This window comes from Pan troglodytes, chromosome 2 (genome assembly GCF_028858775.2).
Source record: "Pan troglodytes isolate AG18354 chromosome 2, NHGRI_mPanTro3-v2.0_pri, whole genome shotgun sequence".
NCBI lineage: Eukaryota > Metazoa > Chordata > Mammalia > Primates > Hominidae > Pan > Pan troglodytes.
Window position 1 is genome coordinate 8,726,446 of NC_086015.1, and position 18,241 is coordinate 8,744,686.

At 41.3% G+C, this 18,241-nt stretch overlaps 1 protein-coding gene across 1 annotated transcript in view; it reads left to right on the forward strand.

Moving 5' to 3' along the window:
* ITPR1 (inositol 1,4,5-trisphosphate receptor type 1) overlaps window positions 1-18,241 on the forward strand; it is a 354,044-nt gene that overhangs the window by 189,277 nt on the left and 146,526 nt on the right. Inside the window, exons 27-35 of the mRNA XM_054680363.2 lie at window positions 677-838; window positions 915-1,085; window positions 1,564-1,629; window positions 2,349-2,486; window positions 5,774-5,899; window positions 8,426-8,626; window positions 10,771-11,022; window positions 14,395-14,520; window positions 17,064-17,192. Of these exons, the coding sequence (XP_054536338.1) occupies window positions 677-838; window positions 915-1,085; window positions 1,564-1,629; window positions 2,349-2,486; window positions 5,774-5,899; window positions 8,426-8,626; window positions 10,771-11,022; window positions 14,395-14,520; window positions 17,064-17,192 (1,371 nt within the window). The remainder of the gene's footprint in view (window positions 1-676; window positions 839-914; window positions 1,086-1,563; window positions 1,630-2,348; window positions 2,487-5,773; window positions 5,900-8,425; window positions 8,627-10,770; window positions 11,023-14,394; window positions 14,521-17,063; window positions 17,193-18,241) is intronic.

Sequence of the window (18,241 nt, forward strand, 5' to 3'; positions counted from 1 at the left end):
ATAGCATGAATACAGTATTTATAAGCCTTCTCTGTGCTTTTCTTATTAGCCAGCAACCAGGAAGGTTCCACCATTTGTCATTCATTTGACTCTAAACCCAATATAGGTGCAGACCCAATAATTGACTAGCAGTGCTCAGTTATGGAGTAGTCTGCCATTTGATCTAGGATATGCTTATTAATATTTAAATATAGTCAGGCATGGTAGTGCATTCCTATAGTCCCAGCTACTCAGCATGCTAAGGCAGGAGGATCATTTGAGCACAGGAGTTTGAATTCAGCCTGGGCAACATAGCAAGACCTCATCTCTAAAAACTAAATACATAAACTAATAACTTAGGAGAAACACATCCTCTTGCAGTTCTCAGACCACAGACGAAGCCCAGCAGAAGAACACCCTATGTAGATGTTGAGAATCTAATGCTAGTCTTGTCACTTTGGCTTAAAATTTGACTTATCTTTTAATATGACATCTTACTTGTCCCCTCACCTCATAATATAGTTGAAGATGAAGCAAGGCTGTATTGTTAAAGGAGCTAATGAAAAGTGAAATTGCATGTCTGGAGATCACAGCGCTAGAAATGTAACTAGGTTAGGTGCATCTGGGCCCAAGGGGCGTGAGAGGAGGCATTTGTGATTCATTTGGCCTTTCCCCCACCTTGTGCTCCTTTAGTGAGGAGAACACCCCGCTGGACTTGGATGACCACGGCGGCAGAACCTTTCTCCGGGTCTTGCTCCACTTGACGATGCATGACTACCCACCCCTGGTGTCAGGGGCCCTGCAGCTCCTCTTCCGGCACTTCAGCCAGAGGCAGGAGGTGCTCCAGGCCTTCAAACAGGTAGCTCGGGTCACCCACGTGTGTGTTGTCTGTCCAAGAAGCTGTTGTGTGCGCCTAACGGATTGCGTTCATTAAGGTTCAACTGCTGGTTACCAGCCAAGATGTGGACAACTACAAACAGATCAAACAAGACTTGGATCAACTGAGGTCCATCGTGGAAAAGTCAGAGCTTTGGGTGTACAAAGGGCAGGGCCCCGATGAGACTATGGATGGTGCATCTGGAGAAAATGAACATAAGAAGACGGAGGTGAGTGAAACACAAGTTATGCTGCCAAAGTGGATGGATGGGCTTCTCGAAACTAGCGGGCATCCTCTTCTGGTTTTAGGTATAAATGTGATAGGATTTATTTTCAAGAGATCTGCTTGTTAAGTCACCAAGATCACAGCTGTTTGCCTAGGAAATAAGCTACGAATCAAAGTTTAGCTCTGTCTCCTGTGCAGCCTTGGACCGTGTAGAAGAGACTGCGATGTTGAGTGAATTAGCACCAGGTTTCCCTTACAGACCCACTTGGGAATTGACCTGTTCTCTAGGCATGGCCCAGCCCACTCTCCCTTCCTAAGGAAACCCATAGCAAGTAGGTAGATGACTGGGGCATAAGCCCAGCATGGGTACTGTAAAACAGTATAGAACTCCCTTTCTTTCCTAAAGGTTGATGCTAACTGTAACAAACTGACAGTAGCCCAAGAGTTGTACAGATCACACTTGTGTTCACTTTGGTTTCTAGGAGGGAAATAACAAGCCACAGAAGCATGAAAGCACCAGCAGCTACAACTACAGAGTGGTCAAAGAGGTAAGCTCCTCCCCCACCACCATTTTTCCTTTCTTTATGAATTCTCTAAGGAGCTTTAGTTTGTGATAATCAAGTTGAAGGTACACACATTTGAGCTTTTTTCTTCATGTGGTTTAACAGGGAGAAAGTAGAGCTCAGAGGTTAAGCTCATGGGTTTTGGCATCATATCTGGGCTCCACACCCAGCTCTTCTACTTAATATTTTTGTCCTCAGCTTCGTCACCTTTGTAGGTGCAACCTTTTGTAGGCACCACATATTTCTGAAGCTTTACAATTGAAGGAAGGACTAATTGAGAATACTGTCAGGGAGTCATCTAAGTGCCTGGCACAGTGTCCCCACTGAGAGCTGTAGTTTTTTAGAAACCTTTGCGTACGCTGGTTCAAAGTTGGGAGGCTGGGAGCTTTGTGTGTTTTACCCCAGAACAAACTCTTCCCAGGGTCTCGGCAATGATGCCAGGTCATTCCATTTTAAGCGATATCTCTGAAACTGTCCCATTTGTTGTTGAAGCCATAATCCCCTGCTTATTCTGGAAGACGTGACCTTAGTCTTATGGACTTGGCTTGATGGAATCAACAGAAATGCCACATACCGAAGGAATTTTGTTTTACGTTTTTAATGCATTATAATCCCCTTTGCCTCCCTGCCCACCACCACCCTCTGCAATCTTTTTCCAGCTATAGTTCCTAGTTTTCTGAGACTGATTTCTTTCATTCTACTAGATTTTGATTCGGCTTAGCAAACTCTGTGTTCAAGAGAGTGCCTCAGTGAGAAAGAGCAGGAAGCAGCAACAGCGTCTGCTCCGGAACATGGGCGCGCACGCCGTGGTGCTGGAGCTGCTGCAGATTCCCTATGAGAAGGTGAGCGGTGCCTCATGCACAGCAGCTGCTCTCAGGATGGGGCGGATCCCTGGGTTTCCCCAAACTCTTCACATCTGGATATTGTTAGTGAAGAAATGCATCCAGTGTGACTATTGTGACTACAAAGCAATTTCAGGTATTGATATGAAACAGAGCATCTGAAAAATAAAGTAAAATCACCCGTGAATAATCCTCATCCCCAGTTTTAAGACTCTGTAAAGAAAGAGAGTCCATTTATTCTCCATACTCCCAAGACATATTGGATAGAGACAACTTGGTCTGTGTCAGAGCTTAGAGCTATATCTACCCATGAGTTGGTGTGTTTCAATTTCATTTGCAATGTGACTCAACCAATTTAAGTATCACCAGCTATTAAGTGCATGTAGGAACATGGGATGTGCCCACTTTTGAAGTCCTCACTAAGACGCTGACATCTGCTTAAGTATTTGGATTTATCAGGTGATGCTTTGATCTAGGTCTTCTTTTCTGTGGCTGGAAGTTGTACTTTGCCTCTAATTTTTCACGTTAGTGTTTGTCATTGATACGTATTTGATTTGGGGAGGCAGGAGCAGGCTGACAGTGCTTTGCATGCATGTAGGCTGACAAGGCACTTATGAAATCATTCATTCAAGCCTACAAGACCCACTGGGGTATTTGTGTTGTGCCCACTTGACAGATGAGGAGACTGAGGCTTGGGGAGGTTTAGAGGTGAAAGGCTCAGACTCAGGTCTCTTGAGTTGACTATTAACTGCTAGAGAGACTGATTTGCTAGAGAAGACTCACCTGATGAAGGCTCATTTCTAGGTGCTTGCAGGGTGCCAGGCGCTATGCTGAGGCCTTTATACACATTATTAGCTCATGCCATCCTCAGGACACATGGATGAGATGGGTGGTGCTATCTTTAGCCCCATTTTAGATGAGAGAGCTGCAGCTGGAGAGGTTCAGTAACTTGCATGGATGGCACCGCTGTGTAGAGTGACGCTGGCTCCACTTCACTGTGGATCGGGGGCCTGCTGCCTTCCCTATGCCTGTCGCCTTCTACTCCAGGAAATTTCCTATGAAAGGATCCTCCTCCTCAGTCATGGGGACCATATGAATCGGGCAGGTCAGGCCTTTCAGTAGCTATGAATAAAGTCCAAGCTTAATCCCTGTCGTAGGTATAATACCTAGCTAACTTGTAGTTGATACAGGTGTGCATTATCATCCAAACTTTGCCTGTCATTTAGACTAGAACCAACAAGCTGATCTACTTCCTTGTGAGTAAGGAATGCGAGGGGGTCATTTGCTGACCATAGTGTTGTCTCGTAATATCATCAGTTTCCCTAATGAGAGTTATGCCTTCATAGAGCAGGCTTAATCTACAGGTAACCAGATGTGGTTGGAATTGGTGACTCAAAGGAAGAATATCATGTGTGTGTGTATCTGTGTGTGTACATGTGCACGCTTTTGTTTGCTTTTGGATGGGCACAGACTTCCAAAGAACGGTGGAGGAATCCCCCACAGGTAATCTCTTGGGACTTGATGTCTTTGGGGCTTGCTTTCCGTGGAAAAATCCGCTTCACACCACAAAGGTTCTTCACTTAGCTTGTGCACCCGCAGATTCCTTTTATACGGAAGGACTGGAGGTGTGTGGAACTATTTAAGGTTACAGCTGTCAACCAGCAGTGGCTGTCTGTCCCAAGCCCTCTGATTTCTTAGAGCTAGAAGGTTCACCACTCCTCCTGTTAATCAGGGACAAATGTGATCCCCGTTAGTTGTCCTGGGACTTGCTATTAACGTCCTTGTAAATTCTCCTCGGTTTTGGTTTGATTGTCAAAGCTGGGAGCTCACCTTCCTCCCACAACTCTGTTTTGTCACAGAGTTATTTTTCTAGACCAGGGGTTAGCAAACTACAGGCATGGGCCGAATCTAATCCACCACCTGTTTTGAACAGCATATCAGCTAAGAATGGTTATTACATTTTAAAATAGTCACATAAGTACCTACATAATGTCCTTGATACTCCCTCTCTACCCACAAAGCCCAAAGTATGTGCTGCCTTGCCCTTTAAGAAAAAGTTTGCTGACCTCAGTCTAGCCCGGAACCAAAAGCTAACTTCTACAGAGTAATCACTGTCTAAGCACTTCATGTGACTTTTCTCATTTAATCTTCATAACAATCACATGAAGTGTGCACTTTTGTTATCTCCTTTTCATGGATGAGTAAACAGCGACACTGAGAGGCTAAGAAATGTGCTCCAGGTCACACAGCCAGGAAGTTGGAGATCTGGGATAAGAGTAACGCAGTCAGGTTTGGGGACCTGCATTCCTACCTGCTATCCTCTCTTGCCTCTGAAATGAGGTGATGGCTGTGAAGACTTAGGAAGACTATTGTGGGCTGTAAGAATATGAAGGATGATTTCCAGTTTAGAAATTCTTGTTCTGTTTTTACTCTCTTAAATGTTTGCTTGTTTAGAATTGGACAAAATGGCCATGGGTTTTATAGAATTGGCTTATTACGGAATATTTAACTCTAAAATACTGAGTTTATGCTATTAATGTATGAATCACATAATCCAACCATGTGAAATGCCAGGGAGGGTATTATCCCCATTTTGCCGATGGGAAAATTAAGTCTGAGGTTAAAAATTGTACTTGAGATGATAAAGGAGTTATGGCAGGCACAGTCGCTCTAATGTATAATCTCAGGAGATTTCCACTTTGCCGTGTGAGCTGATGGCAAAAGTTAATGTCTAATAGGTCGGACAACTTAAAAAGGTGAACCCAATAGGGAAAATGACTGCTCAGCATCAGTGAGGAAGTCAGCCCCAGTTCTGTTGTCAGTCCCTGTTTTTGTGTATTTTTAAAATTTTTATTATTTTTATTTTTTGTTAGAGATGGGGGTCTCACTATGTTGGCCAGGCTGTTCTCAAACTCCTGCCCTCAAGTGATCCACCCAAAGGGGTGGGATTACAGGTATGAGCCACTGTGCCCAGCCCATCCCTGTCTTTAGAAGTAGGGGGTTCAGAAGTTTCAGTCCTTGCTGGATAATGGACTCATGGATGCCTTCTATTAGCCTTCACTCTGCAGTGCTCCCTCCCACCCAAATAAGATCTTCACTTTCATCCATGAGCACAGACAAGTTACTGGCTTCTTTTCAGCATCAGCAGTGCAGCCCCTCAATATTTACCCACAACAGGTCCCCAGCAAACACCTTCTGACTCCCACGTTAGCAGGAGGTGTTGGGTATAGGAGAAGCTGGTCTCCTGGCCCAGCAATCAGTGCTTTCATCTGTCTCCTCCCACACAGGCCGAAGATACCAAGATGCAAGAGATAATGAGGTTGGCTCATGAATTTTTGCAGAATTTCTGCGCAGGCAACCAGCAGAATCAAGCTTTGCTACATAAACACATAAACCTGTTTCTCAACCCAGGGGTAAGACTTGAGGCCAATCTGCAAATCTGTAGAGGGAGGAGGGCAGGGAAGAGGGAGGAGGAACAGCTTGTTCTTTGGCTGTTGTGGCTTCTGGGGCTTGTTATAATGCAACATTCATTCCAAAGGGGAACATTTTCATCACTTATCAGGAGGACATAAACACTCATCTTTTGGGGATGAGATGGCAGGAGTTGGGGAGGGGAAAAGGAGGAAAGTGAGATGGATAAAGTAAGATACGTGTCTATATTTTCCTAGTCAAGTCCTTCATTGTATCAAACTTCAGCAATACAGAAGTGCTAAATGTCTCTCCTGCCACCTCCTACTGAGGTCATGCATAAAGTTTTCTGTGGCTATGTATACATATATCATATTTCCATATCAAACATATCTGTAATACATCTTAGTTTGTTAAATATATTTCTAGAAGTATATTAAATGTATTATAGGTTTTGTAAAGAAAAATGATGCCACACTCTATGCATTGTCTTGTGTTCTGCTTTTTTCACTTAACACATTATGGATGCCTTTGCAAATCAGAGAGATATAAATTTTTCTCATTCTTTTGATGGCTAAATGACATTCCATAGAATGGCTGTAACTTTTAAAAAAACATTCTCATATTAATGGACAGTTAGGCAATTTCTGATTTTTAACTTTGTAAACAATACTGCAAAGGACATCTTTGTGCATGCACACACTCACTCACTCAGTAGTACTGCTAACACTTTCCAGAAAAAGGATTGCTGGATTGTAGGATAATATAGGTTGAGCATCCCAGATCTGAAAATCTGAAATCTGAAATACTCCAAAATTCAAAACTTTTGAGTGCCAGTGTGATGCTCAAAGCAAACACTCATTGGAGCATTTCATATTTTAGATGTTTGGATTTAGGATGCTCAACCAGCAGACTGTAATGCAAATATTCCCAAATCCAAAATGTGAAACCCTTGTGCTCCCAAGCATTTTGGATGAGGGATACTCAACCTGTGTTCCCTCAGTGTCATGTTAAGAGAAAGAAAAGTCAAAAGATAAAAAGATTAAAGCCACCACCTCACCCCAAATATAAAACTCAGTAACTGTGGGTAAAAAGTGAAAAATAAGCCTTCTAGAAGGTAACATGAGAATCTTCATGGCCGTGTGGTAAGCAAAATTTTCTTACAAGGTATGCAAAGAACACTATTTTTGAAAATTGATAAATGGGCCTTCTTTTAAGAACTTCTGTTTGTCCACTGACACCATTAAGAGCATCCAAAGGGGAGGCAGAGAGTAACAGACATTTGCAATGCACGTTCTCAACAAAGAATTCATATCCAGAATGTACATAACACACTCTCAAAAAAGTCACTAAGGAAAAAGTTGACCTTCTTTTAAAAATAGGCCAGGCGTGGTGGCTCACGCCTGTAATCCCAGCACTTTGGGAGGCCAAGGCAGGCGGATCACTTGAGATCAGGAGTTTGAGACCAGCCTGGCCAACATGGTGAAACCTTATCTCTATTAAAAATACAAAAATTAGTTGGGTATGATGGTGAGCACCTGTAATTCCAGCTACTTGGAGGCTGAGGCAGGAGAATAGCTTGAACTCAGGAGGTGGAGGTTGCAGTGAGCCAAGACTGCACCACTGCATTCCAGCCTGGGTGACAGAACAAGACTCTATCTCAAATAAATAAATAAGTAAGTAAGAACGTAAAGGCAAAAAACTTGAACAGACACCCTGTTGGAGAGGATATCCAAATGGCCAATAAATGTGACAAAGTGTTCAACATGATTAGACATCAGAGAAATGCAAATTAAGTTATGTTTAGCCACAATAAGATGTGGCTAAAATTTAAAAGACTGACAATACTAAGTGTTGACAAGGATAGGAACAGCTGGAATGTAGAATGCAACTTGTTAACATCTTTTGAAAGCTGTCAGTATCTTCTGAAGCCAAACATACTCATACTTTGTGACCCAGCAATTCTGTTCTTAGACCCAAAAGAAGTATGGGTTTAAGTTCACCAGAAGACATGTGTAAGAATGTTCACAGCAACTCTAGTATTTATAATACTAGTAATGTTACTATCTATTAAAACTGGATCCTACTCCAAATGCCCTTCCACCATAGAATAAAGATATTGTCGTATATTCATGCAATGGAACTTACATATCAGTGAAAAAGAGTGCAAGAGGTTTAAGAACAGGCAAAACTAACCTGGTTATATAAGTCAAAATAGTAGTTAAATTGTGAGATAAGGCATAAAGGAGACCTGTTTTGTTTCTTGATCTGGGTGTTCAAGGTCCCTTTATAATCTATTCAGCTGAATGCTAATGAGTTGTTTACTTTTCTGTATGTTTATTTATATGTCAATGAAAAAAGCTTACTAAAAAAGAAGGTAGTACAGAAGCAAGAATGAGAGAAACATATCTTCATGGGTTTAAATGCTTCCCTTGTGTGTGTTTCAGTGGACTCTTCTTTTTCTCACTTTTTAATCTGTTCTGTCAGCTTTTTGACTTGTCCCTGTGCTCTTTTCCTCACTCTTGTGCCAGATCCTGGAGGCGGTAACCATGCAGCACATCTTCATGAACAATTTCCAGCTTTGCAGTGAGATCAACGAGAGAGTTGTTCAGCACTTCGTTCACTGCATAGAGACTCACGGTCGGAATGTCCAGTATATAAAGTTCTTACAGACAATTGTCAAGGCAGAAGGGAAATTTATTAAAAAATGCCAAGACATGGTTATGGCCGAGGTGATTGTTATATATTTCTGTATACCTCCATCTGGTGTTCTGTAGAAATTTTAAAATTATTTAATCTTATCTGTATGAACTTGCACCCTCTTCAGGAGCCATACAGAAGGACAGAAAGTAATTGTGTGTGCATATGTCTGTGTCATCTCTTGTGTGAGCTTAAGTTGTAGTTATAGGCAAGAATCTGATCTGATATTTCATAGCAACCAATTTAAGGAAGGATGGCTTGGATTTTTCTGACAGGGGACAGAAAGAGGAATAAGGAACTGAATTATAGGGAATGGAGATAAAATGTAGTCAGGACCCAGTGAGCCAGAACAGCTTCCATTCTTGTGGATTAATGAATTTTAAAAATTATTCACCTAATTAATTAGATGGAAAAAATTTTGCCTGATGCTTTTTGAGGAGCAGTTGGTCTGTGGAATCAAGGAAAAGTCTTACTTGGTTTATTATGAATTCACTTTGATTTACAATCTTGTCTACGTATATGGTTCCGTTGGCAGGGAGGGTAGTGTGATTAAGAGTTGGGGCCAACGTTGTGGCTCACGCCTGTAATCCCAGCTCTTTGGGAGGCTGAGGCAGGAGCATCACTTGAGGCCAGGAGTATGGGACCAGCCTGGGCAACATAGTAAGACGCTTGTTTCTACAAAAAATTTTAAAAATTAGCTGGGTGTGGTGGCATGTGCCCATAATCCCAGTTACAGAGGAAGATCCCTTGAGCCCAGGATTTTGACGTTGCAGTGAGCTATGATGGCACCCACTGCACTCCAGCCTGGGCAACAGAGTGAGACGTTGTCTCTTAGAAAAAAAAAAAAAAAGAGAGAGTCGGCTCAACCTGGGATACAAATGTCACCTGAACCCCTTCACTGAAGGGTGCCATGAGATACATTACTTGACCTTTCAACTCCTCAGTGAGCTTTTCTATAACATGAAGATAGAGCAGATTTCACTTTAAAGAGTTGATATGTGGGGCAAATGAGATAATGGTGACATTAATGCCTAACACTTTTTGGAAGCCTGTCATACTCTAGGCACAGTCCTAAGCAGTTTGTCTATAATAAATTATTTAATCTACATAGCACTGTGAGTTAGCTATTGTATTTGTCCTGGTTTCACAGATGAAGAAACTGAGATACAATGAGGTTAGGAAGTTCGTCTAAAGAGTTTATCTTGGTATCTGGCATCTAATCATTAGAGCTCATAAAGGTTAGTCATTAGTAAGTACTGACCATGTTTATTTTGACTTCTGTGCCAGCCCTTTCTGGGTTTTTTGTACTTCATGTACTGCTGATGAAACCGATTTATTCTTAAATAGATTTGCAAGAAGCCTCATCTTAGGGGACAAGTTATAAACAGGAATGCCTCAACTTTTTGAAGAGTAAGTATGGAGAGGAAGGCATATCTTAATTAAAAGTAATTTGTGATTGAAGAGATAAGATGGTAGATGAAAGAATTGTAAAGGGGATACATTGTAAAGCATAAAAATAAGATGGAGGCAGGGCACACTGGCTCACACCTATAATCCCAGCACTTTGGGAGGCCGAGTTGGGTGGATCATCTGAGGTTGAGAGTTCGAGACCAGCCTAGCCAACATGGGGAAACCCTGTCTCTACTAAAAATACAGAATTAGCCAGGCATGGTGGTGCATCCCTGTAATCCCAGCTACTCAGGAGGCTGAGGCAGGAGAATCACTTGAACCAACCCAGGAGGCGGAGGTTGCGGTGAGCTGAGATCGCGGCATTGCACTCCAGCCTGGGCAACAAGAGCGAAATTCCATCTCAAAAAAATAAATAAGATGGAAACATTTAAAAAGAAATATCATAGCCTAATCGGTAGGTTTGGAAATGCCAGTGCAAGCTTGCAATCTCTATTTCCACTTGATACGTTAATGCTGGTATGCAGGCTTTCTCTTCCCCTAATAGCTTTCTAGGGCCAGTGTGGTATTTCTGTATCTGTGGACTAAAATTATGATGCTGAAGATTTCTAGTTGTTCAGTTATATAAATGAATGAAGTCAAAATAGGTAAGACTGATTTGGGAAGATAAATGCTAACAGAACCTCTCTCTTCCTCTGTGAATAGATTTTTTTCATGCTGCCCCACCCCTGCAAGCTTGTAATCTAAACCCACCCTGTTCTTTATGTAGCTGGTCAATTCGGGAGAGGATGTCCTTGTGTTCTACAACGACAGAGCCTCTTTCCAGACTCTGATCCAGATGATGCGGTCAGAGCGGGATCGGATGGATGAGAACAGCCCTCTCATGTACCACATCCACTTGGTCGAGCTCCTGGCTGTGTGCACGGAGGGTAAGAACGTCTACACAGAGATCAAGTGCAACTCCCTGCTCCCGCTGGATGACATCGTTCGCGTGGTGACCCACGAGGACTGCATCCCTGAGGTGAGCGAGCCCAGCCTGGCTGTGCCCTTCTCGTTGCTATGTGGTGTGTGCTGTCGTGGCTCACTGGGAGACGTGGTGGTGGCTGGCCTGGGGGAGCCCTCACGGTTCTGAAAGCTGCAGCTCATTTTGTAGTGGGATTTCAGTTCCCTAAAACATTTTCTCGAGCATTGATTTTGCATGAAAGGAACACGGGAGAAGTTAGTCGTTCCTTCTGTATCTTTAAGAACAGTGAGGAAAAAAGCTTCAGCTCTGTGGGAGTAATTTAGCCTGTTGAGCAAAGGGGATATGACCTGAATGAACTTTTCAGAAATGTGACGAAGAGTAGGTTGAGATCTAGTTCATATGAATGTAAGACTTAATAAGTTAATTCTTTAAAACAAAAACCCTTATTACAGAAATAATGGCCATTATAAAAAATTTAGGAACTACAGACAATCAATTAAAAAAAATAATAATGAATACCTAAGTTTTGAAGTTAACCCTTCCAGGCTGCCTTTTTTCCTACTCATAGATTATATTGATTAGTAATGAAAAACTGGATTATAAAGTATGTATTTATGATATATCATATAAAGTATATTATAAAGTATGTATTGTATGTTTTACAATGTGTAATATTAGTTTGTAGTACACATTTATATTACATTAAATATATATGACATATATCATATATATTATGTTTTTAGGTTATTTTGAAAAGCTAAAAACAGTCATGTGTCGCTTAGTGGTGGGGATATCTTTTGAGAAATGCGTTCTTCGGTGATTTCCTCATTGTGCAAACATCATACAGCACACTTACACAAACCTAGATGGCACAGCCTGCTACACACCTCGGCTATATGGTACAGCCTCTTGCTCCCAGGCTACAAACATGCACAACATGTGACTGTCTCAGTACTGAAGGCAATTATAACACAATTATATTTGTCTATGTAAACATTGAAAAGGTCCAGTAAAAATTGGGTATTATAATCTTATGGGTCACTGTTGTGTATGAGACCCATCGTTGACCAAAATGTCATTAGTCAGTACCTGACCATACTCTTTGAAAAGTTCAAATATCAAAGACTGTAAAGGGGTAAACCACGAAAAGTCTTATAATCTGTTTTCCCACCACCCTACAGAAAATAATTTATTATGTTCTTGTGTATTTTTCTAGAATTTTGCACATAAACACATACAGTATATATACTTTACTTCCCCACCCCCTTTTTGTAAATGCAGAAGATGATACTCTAGGTATACTATTCTGTACCTTAACACTGTAACTTCTTTTCATATCAATTCATAAAAAGATGCCAGATTTTTTTTTACAGTTGCATAAAATTCCATTGTATAGATGTACTGTCATGGCCGTTTGTAAGTGTGGTACTAATTTATGATATAATGAGATAATAATGAATAATTAATTGCTGTAATAAGAAAGCAATGAGATTGCATTCTTTTCACAGTCTTGGCCAGGGTATGTTACCACACTTTTGGGTTCTCATATATCTGGCAGGTGAAAATGGTCATTTCAACATAGTTTTAATTTACAGTTCACTTGTTATGGATAAAGAAGGTAGAGTTATGACTAGTATTAGGGATGAGAGAAGCATAGTGTTATAACAAGCATTAGTTTGTTTTTTACTCTTTTTTATTTGAAATACAACGGAAGTGCAAATAAGTACATAAACTCAATTGTATGCTACAAGAACGATAGAACGATTATAAAGAGAACAGCTTTGTAACTGCCACCCAGGTCAAGAAATATGCAAAAACCTCCCCCATTCCCCTTTCCTGTCCTCACCTCCCCCAAGGGCTGTCTCCTGAGGGTAATCACAAGCTGATTTTTATGTAATCCTGCAGTTGCTTTTCTGTATACATCCCTCAACAATATAGTTTAGTTTTGTGAGGTTTTGGACTTCTTCTGTGTATCATTCCATGCCTTTTTAAGTTTAGCTCTGTGTTGTTAAGGTTGATCCACCCTGACATGTAGCTGCGTTCATTTCCTTTGCTTTGGAGCGTTCCTTTCTATTGTGGCACCATGATAGGTTTTTCATTCTTCTATTGATGCTCATTTTAGTTGTTTCCAGCTTTTGGCTGTTAGGATTGTGCATACATCCTGGCCCACATGTGTACACTTCCGTCCAGGGTGTGTGGATAGTCAGAAGTGGAAGTGCTGGATCACAGGAGGTGCATTTCTTCAATTTGATGTGATACAGTCCAGTTGTTTTCAGCATGGTTGCTCCATTTACCATTCCTCCTCCCAACCCTGCTAACATTTGCTATCATCAGATCCTTTATTATTTTTTTCAATTTGATGGTTGTATAATAGTATCGCATACCAGCTTAATTTTTAGAAGCTTCATGGAGATATTTACAGGTGTGATTCACTTGTTTAAAGTGTACAATTGAGTGGTTTTTAATATATTCGCAGAGTTGTGCAATCACCATCACAATTTAGTTACAGAATATTTTCATCACCCCATAAAGAAACCCCATGCCCATTAGCAGTCACTTCCCATTTCCTGCCAACCCCCCTAATCCTAGGCAACTGATTGTCTTTCTGAATATATGGATTTGCCTATTTGAGACATTTCATGGAATCATACACATGTGGTCTTTTATGACTGGATTTTGTCACCTACATGATTTTTCTCAAGGCTCACACAAGTTGTAGCATGTATCAGCGCTTCGTTCCTTTATGTTGCTGAGTAATTTTCTATTCTATACATACACCACGTTTTGTGTCCATCAGTCAGTTGATGGGGATTTGGATTGTTTCCACTTTTTGACTATTGTGAATAATGCTGCTGTGCACACTTGTCTACAGGATTTTGTATAGACACGTTTTCATTAACCGTAGTGGTTTTAATTTCTATGTCCTTGCTTCCTAATTGAAGTTGAGCCCCTTGCCGTGTGGTTTTTTTTTTTTTGACATTTGATATTCCTTTAAGAAATATCTGATCCAGTTTTTTGCTTACCTTTTCTCTGGGGGTGTCTATCATATAAGCACAGATCTAGGGGCATTCTTCATTGGTACACGCCTTGCAGATATCTTGTCCCAACTTGGGCCCATTTACCTCTTGAATGGTGCCTTTTTATGCACAGAAATTCTTAATTTCAAGTAGTCAAACTTGTCCCTGTTCTGTGGTCAGAGGTTTTGCCTCATTCTTTACCTTGAGGTCATGAAAATATTCTCTTCCAAAAGCTTTATGGTTTTGGATTTCATAATTGTGAATTTCAAATGTCAGAAAATCATAGAAGTAAGACTCGGCAGTGGGGAATGGGATGACCATTTTCATCGGTCCTTGCTGTGAAGTTGAAGCAGCTAATGAGTTCCATACACACCAAGATGGTTTTTCAGAAAAGCTTCTTTCTATCTTGCAGGTTAAAATTGCATACATTAACTTCCTGAATCACTGCTATGTGGATACAGAGGTGGAAATGAAGGAGATTTATACCAGCAATCACATGTGGAAATTGTTTGAGAATTTCCTTGTAGACATCTGCAGGGTAAGGCTTTTGGAACGAAGGAGGCAGAGTTGGAGAGTGAGAGAGGTGTGTGTGTGTGTGTGTGTGTGTGTAGCATCTTTGTGCACACATGAAGAAAACAGCTGCATCATTTCTACTCTAATCCGTGGCATGAAGAGGCACTTGTGACTTTCTTCTCATGTATCCTTTCTTCCTTTTTTTTTTTTTTTTTTTGAGATGGAGTCTTGCTCTGTTATCTAGGCTGGAGTGCAGTGGCACAATCTCAGTTCACTGCAACCTCTGCCTCCTGGGCTCAAGCAATTATCCTGCCTCAGCCTCCTGAGTAGCTGGGATTACAGGCATCTGCCACCATGCCTGGCTAATTTTTGTATTTTTAGTAGAAACAGGGTTTCATCATGTTGGCCAGGCTGGTCTTGAACTCCTGACCTCAAATGATCTGCCCACCTCAGCCTCCCAAAGTGCTAGGATTATAAGCGTGAGCCACCACACCTGGCCATTCTTCCTACCTTTTGCTCTTAGCCGAGAATGGATGTTATTTATCAAGCTGCAGGGAAGAGAGGTAATTTCTGGTTTTCATGTCACCCCTGTGGATTGGTTGGTGAATGATAACCTGGGCATATTAAAATTCCATTTATAAGGATTTATTTTCCTTGGTAATATGTCTGTGCTTGAAGGGCACTTCCCTGAGCTTGAGCATTTGTCTCCTGCAGTCTGAACTTGAGGATTCTGCAAAGCTCTTCACTTCCATTTACTGCTTTCCTGGCTCAGCCTCAAGAGTGGCCTTCAAGATACTTGATTTGGTTTTGCATTGAGCCTAATATTCATGCTAAAGCCACAAGACTGCCACATAGCAAAGCATACCACAGATTTAAAATGAGTTTTGTGATGGTGGAATTTGGCGAGCAGGTAGATTAAAAGATTCTTTAGAAGATAATTGTCAGATACATCCCAATTTCAGAAACATTGTGGTGTGAAAAAGGTGCACTGTAGAATCCTAGAATGTGGTATTTTCTGCTTGACTGTACGATTACTAGTGTGAGACAAGAAGCCTGTAAGAACTTATTTTCCTTCTGAGTGAGAACCGTATTTAGTAATATTTGGTCAGGTCTTGGTTTCACAGACATATTTTTTAAAAAATCTCAAACTCCTCCTAGTTTTTTAATCCCATTAGCCTAGGGATTTTGGCTTGGAACGGCAGGCCTGCTTTATTTCTTTAAATCAGTGCTCTGTGAAATTTTCTGTAAAGGACCAGATCGTAAATATGTTCAGCTTTGTGGGCTGTTCATCTCTTTCATGACTACTCAGTTCTGCCCTTCTAGCATGAAAGTAGCCATGGCAAGCAGATTTGGCTGTGTTCCAATAAAACTTTATTTATAAAAATAATTACTGGCCCTGATTTTACCGATCCTTGCATTAAATTACTTAGAAATGCTGTAAAATCAGTTATTAATTTCATTCTTTGAATATGTTCTCAGACTGTCTAGTTTTAAGGTGAGAACATGAGAGTCTCTTAGAACACTTGATTTTTATGTCATTCATTCTTTTCAGCATAAGCAATTTTATCTCTTAAATTATAGAACTAATGAATTCAGTAATAAAATTTGATTTTTAAAGTATGTGCTAACCCTCTCAATGGCAAATCTTATTCTAGGCAGCAGAATTAAGCAGAGTACGGGTGAAATCGTAGGTGTCTCCTCACCCCAAAACATGTATAGTCAGTTATTCTGAAATATGGCTTGCTATTTTGAACAATGTTGTGTATTGGTCAGATTTTAATTGAATGGAAGATTGTTGTAGGATTGGAGATGGTCAGGCCAGGTGTGGTGGCTCACACCTGTAATCCCAGTACTTTGGGAGGCCTAGGTGGGCAAATCCATTGAGTCCAGGAGTTCAAGACCAGCCTGGCCAATGTGGCGAAACCCCATCTCTACTAAAAAAAAAAAAAATACAAAAATTAGCTGGGCATGGTGGTGGACACCTGTAATCCCAGCTACTTGGGAGGCTGAGGCACGACAATCACTTGAACCTGGAAAATGAAGGCCACAGTGGGCCAAGATCATGCCACAGCACTCCATCCTGGGTGACAGAGTGAGACTCTAGCTCAAAAAAAAAAAAAAGGATTGGAGACGGTCAGGTCCACAGGACCTCAGTAACATATTTGACTATTTGGATGAGGAAACCATGGCCTAGAATGGAGGAATGGATTACTCAGGAGAGCAGTTTTCTTTTAGGGGAAATTTAAGACACCTGTAGTCACTGTGCTTCTTACTGCCGTTTGGGGCTTTGGATTTTCCAGACACACGTAGGAAGCTGCAAGCGGTGGCCTTGTTGGTCTCATACCCATTTTAATGTTTGTGATTTTGCATCATGATATCCAAGCTGATCTGCTTCTCTTTTTTTCATGATTTATATTTTATTATTATGATTCCTTAAGGGGAGAAATATTGGCCAGCAGGCCTTTACCTTTCATTTGTTAAAAGTAACCCACTGGAGGGAGTCGCAGATTTCTTAATGTTTGGTGTAGGTTTTAGTGTAATGCTTTAACATACCCACTTGTCTTCCAGGCCTGTAACAACACTAGTGACAGGAAACATGCAGACTCGATTTTGGAGAAGTATGTCACCGAAATCGTCATGAGTATTGTTACTACTTTCTTCAGCTCTCCCTTCTCAGACCAGAGTACGACTTTGCAGGTAAGAAATAACCAACGTCAAGCAGAATGTTCACAATACACCTTCTGCAGTTGGGCTTGATGTGAATTTGGGAGTGAGCAACTGTAAATGAACTGGTCTGCAAGGCATTAATAAAAGATATATTTCTCTTGGTGGAAGATAGCTTTGATGGGATTTCTTGGGTAAAGAAGTACCTGGGGATATTTTCTTATACTGGATGGTTCTGTTAATTGTTGATTTTCTCCTTGAAATCTTTTCTGCTTTTTTTGTCCTCCAGTCTTCTGCTTCCCTGCCCTCCAGTCCTAGAGATAACATTTATAAAACATCTAGCACAGTGCCTGACACAGAGTAGGTGCTTTAATAAATGGTAGCCTGTGCTATTTCTGTTAGACTATAAGCTACATGAGGACAAAGTTATGCCTTATGTGCATGGTCATCTCATATAGTACTCTGTCCCTTGTACCTGGCATTGTGACTGGCACTGAGTTGCTAATTTGTTGAACAAATGAATAAATGAGACTCAGGAGAGTGGTAGAGACCAGAGATAAACATGTGCTGGTTGAAGCCTTAGCCAGGAAAAGGAAGTGGTGAACGAAAAGGGACCTGGAGAGAACACAAATAATGGAGGATGGGGTGTAAAAGAGGTGGAGCAAGATCAGGAGTTTTCATGCAGGCAGGATGCGATTTGGGACCTCAGGAATGAAGAAAGGGGAGGATTTTAGGAAAAAAGCAGACGATGAGCCATCACGTCCTTTTGCTCTTCCAGGAGGTTGAGTGAGCTGATGTCACCTGTATTAGTCCATTTTCACGCTGCTGATAAAGACATACCTGATACTGGGCAATTTACAAAAGAAAAAGGCTTAGTGGACTCACAGTTCCATGTGGCTGGGGAGGCCTCACAGTCATGGTGGAGGGTGAAAGGCACGTCCCACATGGCAGCAGACAACAGAAGAGAACTTGTGCAGGGAAACTCCCCTTTATAAAACCATCAGATCATGCGAGACTCATTCACTGTCATGAGAACAGCATGGGAAAGACCCACCCCACGATTTGGTTACCTCCCACCAGGT